The sequence below is a fragment of the Toxorhynchites rutilus genome, chromosome 2 (genome assembly GCF_029784135.1).
Source record: "Toxorhynchites rutilus septentrionalis strain SRP chromosome 2, ASM2978413v1, whole genome shotgun sequence".
Taxonomy (NCBI): Eukaryota; Metazoa; Arthropoda; class Insecta; order Diptera; family Culicidae; genus Toxorhynchites; species Toxorhynchites rutilus.
In genome coordinates, this window is record NC_073745.1 from 131,937,838 (window position 1) to 131,944,106 (window position 6,269).

Genomic DNA, 6,269 nt, shown 5'->3' on the forward strand with positions numbered 1-6,269 from the left:
ATATGGAAAACCCATACAATATGGGCTTACCAACGGAAATCGAATATCGTATTCCGATGACATTTTTAAATCGAGGATGGTGACTTCCGATTCGTTAAAAACGGATATAAAAGACCCGGAATGGCATGAAATCCCACAATATGATCGTGAATGGTAATTTTGGCAAATATCCATTGGTGCGCGAAAAGGAAAGGAAAAAAAGGATAATGTTTGATAGTAAAAGATAGGATTTAAGTGAGAGGGAGATAATGCTTGAGTGAAAAGAACTTAGCCTTAGAGCGACGTGTGTGGAGTTATACAAAGAAAGTGCACATACAAATGCACACGCAAACATCAACGATCAACGATCAACTACCAAAGTCAACGTCATTTCAACACGCAAACATAAACGCCCTCGCACAGGTATGTGCGCGGATGCATACAAAGAATTTATCAAAAGTTTCTGATAGCTAAATCAAATGCGTTCCCCCTGTAGTGAGCGCAACTCGATGAACTAGGATTGTGCTAACCATTGATGGCAAGCACCAGAGTGAACGTGTTAAACAATCACGATACAAAAACTGGAGGTCGGTTTATGACCACCCTCACTTTTCTCAAATAAAGACATACCGTGCATTACAGGTAACAGGTAGATTCAATTTATATAGCTTATTTTGATGACCATAAACAATTAAAATGGCCTTGTTTCGCAATGTGGACTTTTGGAAGGGGAAGGAGAGTTCTCAGAGGAAAGTTAGAAGTATTCAGAGTAATAAAAAACATAAAAATAGTATATCGCTTGCTACAATACGATGAAGTTCTTATTTAAACGCTTCGTGGAGACTGTTTAAGCCTTGTTCTCACTGTTCTCACTTCTCACTTGTTCTTACCGATATGTTCACACCAGGCTGACGTGTCGTGAGCGTGGTATTGATGTGTGGCTGGCTTGCAAACCAAAACACTTCACGCTCATCTTTTATTGACAAATCATAGAACAATGTTTTTTTGTATGTTTTGAATTGGAACTGAAAATACAACATTAATGTTCAAAAGTCGGAACCCGCAAAAAGACAGGTGTTGTCACGTCCCAAAAGTATTGGGCTGGCAACAAACGAATTCAACTTCAAAAAATTCTCCAACTGAAGATTCTTGTAGGAAATTTCCTCAATTTCACTTACAAATCGTTTACTATTTGGAAATGGTGTGGTTTATACATGAAAACGAGAAAAAAAACCTGTTTTAGTTAGTCGAACCGTTGTCACGTCACGTCATGGGTCTAGTGCAAACACCGAATCAACTGAATCAATGCAATGCGAAGTCTGGTTCCGATTCGCATAGAATGTTGGTGGGTGCATACGGTCAGCATGCTCTCGACAAAGCGGAATGTTATGAATGGTTCAAAAAGATTAAAAGTGGCCACTTCAATGTGAGCAACGAGGAACGTGTAAAACCATGAGAAGTGTTTGAAGACGCCGGAAAGCGGTGAATTTGGCACTGAGCAGCGCTTCAATTCTTATGAAAATGTGCAATAATTTCTAGATAACTGGCTTGGCTCAAAAACGGAGGATTGTTTGGTGAGGCAATCATGAATTGCCTGACAAGTGGGAACAATGTGTAGCTTTCAATGTCCAATAATTTGAATATAATATTGAAAACCGTCCGAGAACAATAAACGTGTATTTTCGAAGGAAAAGTCAGGAAAAGGAGGAAAACGAAATTTTCCTCACATTTCCGAACGAAAGCCATGGAGTGTTATACTGCCAACAACGTTAGTTCTACCTAAGGACAAGAACCCTTCCAACATGCCACAACATGCCTGAATAAAACCAAACCAAATTATTGGAAGTGAGCAAACTGACATTCTGCGATTTTCTGAGGCAAAAAAATCTCATAACCTCTGGTTATATCGGCTCATGCGGGATGGTCTCGGCAATTTCAGAAAACAAATATGAAATATACAATAAAAGCCGAACTAAGGTTTGACTCAGTTGGAATCCGGAATAACTGTTCATTTTATAGCAGCGATCGTAGTTGGCGTATCTGAAATCATCTAACTGCGAATTGTTTGGACACCCACATTAAAAATTCGGCGTGGTCAGATACTAAAATCGCGAAATCGCTCATAGTTGGTTAAATCGACCGTTCCCTTGAACGTACAATGATAGTTCGGATGGATCAGAGGACGCGTCGTAGTGGATCGGAAGCTGAGGTTGAAGGTATTGAGAACAATTAAGGCCCCGGGATTCCGGACTACGACAACACCAAAAAATATAACTCCAACCAAAGCCTATACTATCTATCCGGAGTATCTGTATGTGAGAAGATCGCAATTTCCGTGCCTGCAAACATCCAAACAGGACGCTAAGGCAAAATCTGATGGTCAAAGAACACACTCGAAAGTTTTACCACAAGGTTCTGACGAAGGATGACGTTACGTTCTTGATTTGACAAGGCATTAGCAGTTATGGACAGACCAAGGTTCTCGCCACAAACAAGACAGTGGACTCGAAAATGTTTAGGAAAGAGTGCCTGCAGAATAGTCTCTTTCCGTGTATTAAAGCTCACAAAGGTCCGGTGAACGTTTTTCCAGATTTGACAAGCCACTACAGTCGAGAGATGCTGGTACCCTGACAATGTGATCGATTACATTGAAAAAAAACTTCTATCCTCCCAACTGTCCGCCCAATCGAATAAATATTTATTTCTAAAAACAACATTAAATTATCCGATTTTTGATATAAAAATATTTTTTAAACGTCCAACCAATAAATTGGTTTAGTGATTCCGGATTCTAAATGAATCTAGCTTTACGTCTACCTTACACACACAGGTTGAACCCACCTCTAGTTTTTTAAAGTACCGTACCGGACCGGCCAGATTGTCTTCGCTGGTCCAAAACAAGAGATAAATTGCTCACCAAAATCATTGCACAATAGGTTGATTGTTGCGAGAGCTGTGTGACATGTAGCACCATCTTGTTGAAACCACATGTCAACCAGATTTAGCTCGTGCATTTTGTGCAATAAAAAGATGGAAATCATTGCATAATAGCGATCACCATTGACAGTAACGTTGTTCTCATCATCATCTTTAAAGAAGTATTGGCCGATGATTTCTCCGGACCACAAATCGCAATAAACAGTACATTTTCCGGGATGCATTGCCAACTCTTGTATTGCTTGTGGCTGCTTCATCGCTGAAGACATTTTTTTTCAAAAAAAAAACAGAAAAACATATTTTCAACAAAAAATTGATTCTGGTATTAAAATTCAATGACTTGAAAGTATTGTTCGTTTGTAACTTTTTCCATAATGAGATGGCAATAAAAACTACACAACTTCAATTTTGAAATATGGCACGAATCACGCGTGATCTGTCGAAAACAGTTCATTGAAGAACCAAGCAGCAAAAACAATAACTTTTTGAAAACCACCGAAGAGATTTTGATGACCACACGATCATGACAGGATGGGGAGCGAGTAATTCTACTGGAGGCTCTATACGTAATGTGCAGGAGCGCGAACTGAGATGACGTGATTTCGTGGAACATAAAGTTCATACGGTTCAAGTAGATTATTTCCAAAAACAGAAGGGGGATTTTTTCAGCAAAAGATACTCCGTTCTGTAGAATAACTTTACTGTTACAACTTGATCTTGCGAGGATTTCCCGTGAAATTTAGAGATGCGCGATCATCTGTTAGTGTACGTCATATCTGACATCAGCGTTGGATAGTTTGATGTTTTTTTGAAGGAAGGCCCGTCTGTGCGCTCTGTGTTGTTTACAGCGATTAGAAATATTTATCTCAACAAAAAAGGAATTGAAACGTGAACAATTTTGTGTGATGTTTTATTACGATCTTCACCGAGCCTCATCTCCACAATAGTGTACCGATCAATCTTAATAACAGGCAAGTGCTTTAACTTTCGACGATGAAGCTTCATCCCGGGCGGTTATCCAGATTCATCCGTGGCCCTCGTACGCTCCAGAACAAATTTCGTAGAAGACGCTCAAAATCGACTCTTGTGCCAGGAAACATGCGAGTAGATGTTGGGCGTGAACTGATATTAAAAAATCGTCGTAAGATTGAGGCAATAGTTCTACTTCAATACATTCAATATTATACGGACCGTCGGAGAGATTTGCTCGCGATCGATATTGCAAAGTTTGTCAAGTGATTAAAAACAAGCTCATGTGAAGTTCCTTTTTCGTCTCCAAATGTTGGTTTGTACAAATAGTGATTTTTACCAATTTGAGGTTGAGATTGGGTTTTGAGTTTGCGGTGTTAATAACACACCTCGATTGTAGTTTTGAATGACTTGTTCAAAACTATGCTTTTCGGAAGTCAAATAAAACCTCGTATCCATGAAACATCTCGGTCCTAACGGGAATTTAACGTGAAACTTTTACAATAATTATGGAAAGCACCCCATTGAGTCATAAACACGTCGAATTCCGACAGAACTAGGCCACCTACAATAAACTTTTCTTCTGACCCACTTACGTCCTTGCGGACCGATAGTGAACATCTTCAAAAATCGATTTGTAACTTTTTTTACAGTCATTCCTAATCCCGACGCTCCCCAAACGGAAAAAATACATTCTCGGCCCAAAGAGCCCGGCGCGAATCAGCGTGTTAACATAATAATCAAATGAAATGTCGATTGCCTCATTAATACTATGAGCTCGATTTCAAATATAATATTTCATATTCCATAGTTTTTAAACTTGGAACTAATATTAATATGACAATATTATATAAAATTGGAAAAATGTTTCAAATTCAACCAATTACAACAACAAACGCCTCAGCAAGATTTCTTTTTTTAAGATCATACTTTCATCACTGAATTAGAATAACTGAAAATTGTCAGACCGTGTATAATAAATACAGCAGAACCCTAGTTATTCGCGGAATTGAGTGGCAATATCAATTCGGATAACGCGGTTAAGGACTAAGAATGAGGTGTAAACACGAAAAAAATATCTGTATCAAAACTATGCTTTATATCAATATAGAAATCATTAAACTATTAATCTGTGAATTCGCGTACACCGGAGGTCAGGTGATGTGAAAGTCGTGACTGAAACAAAAAAAACAAGAGCCTTCCAATCACTGATAAATTTCGGAAAAGGCTGTAGAATCACTATAAAACTTACTTTCGCCGATATTTGGGGTTCTACTGTATAGTGCAATGAAAGAAAATTGAGTTTGTGGAATCCAATGACACCCTTTCAGATCTTGAAATTGGCTTGGATGTTTGTTTCAGAATAATAGTCAATTACTTAGATTGCGCACGTCTAGCAATGAAGTCATAACCATAGCATATACGAGATTTTTCTCCCAAATACTTAGACAAGAAAATCAAATTACCGCAACTTCGATACTATAAAATCACTGGGACACATTGATTGTGTCATAAACAAAACAAAGAGATAAGGACCTTTTGCTGCTATAACTTAGAGAGCCGCATGTAAACTAGTGAATCATTATTATAAAAACTTGTTTCACAACGACTCTAGAACTGCAACGATTCTATAAGCTAACAAGTGATGACTCTCTCATCAAGCACACAGTTACTTCACCAATCAATTATCAACACTACAGATGACCACTCGGCTCGGTAACCCGCGAAATAATCCTTTGGACCTACCTAAAACTAACACAGAACGAGTTTTACTGGAAACACCGTCGCGTACGTATCTGGAACGGAACTGTTGCTCACCCGTATGGATCAGCGTTCAGCCAAAGACTGAGGTGAGATATTTTGTTTACTCAATACGTAAGCTTCAAAAAGCACCGCATGATGATCGTGTCTCGCTTATCATCGGTTGTCGAGCGAATATTGTTGGGGAAAATCAAAATTCTCAAAATTGTTATCACTGCATTTCGTTGGACGTCACGGATTTCTAGAGAATGCTCTATACAACAGATTTCCCCGCCAAGAACTAGTTTCACATTCGACCCATATTATTAAAAAACTAACCCAATCCGATTAACATCGCACGACGATCGTCGGTATACGGTTTGCCAATTTTAATATTAATTTTTTATTCATTGCCATTACCGCACCTTCGCTGACTGCAAGTATTGTTCGATTCTTACTACTACCACTTCACATCTTGTTGTTCCTGATGTTTGCGATTAATTGGATTAATCAAATATTCTGCCGTTTTTTCGCAATAATGTGGGTAGTATTGTGACGCTCGCAGTTTTATTATGAAAACGTTGTACCATGCGATGGAATATGGGCAGTCATATGGTAAAACAGTTATAACTATGTATAGAGGA

The 6,269-nt window shown here is 38.6% G+C and overlaps 1 protein-coding gene across 1 annotated transcript in view; it reads right to left on the reverse strand.

The window, feature by feature from the left end:
• The window catches only part of LOC129766127 (uncharacterized), a 29,466-nt gene extending 23,471 nt beyond the window's left edge, over nt 1-5,995 (reverse strand). Inside the window, exon 1 of the mRNA XM_055766594.1 lies at nt 5,965-5,995. Within this exon, the coding sequence (XP_055622569.1) occupies nt 5,965-5,980 (16 nt within the window). The 5' untranslated portion in view covers nt 5,981-5,995. The remainder of the gene's footprint in view (nt 1-5,964) is intronic.
• Between the last annotated feature and the right edge of the window lie 274 nt (nt 5,996-6,269).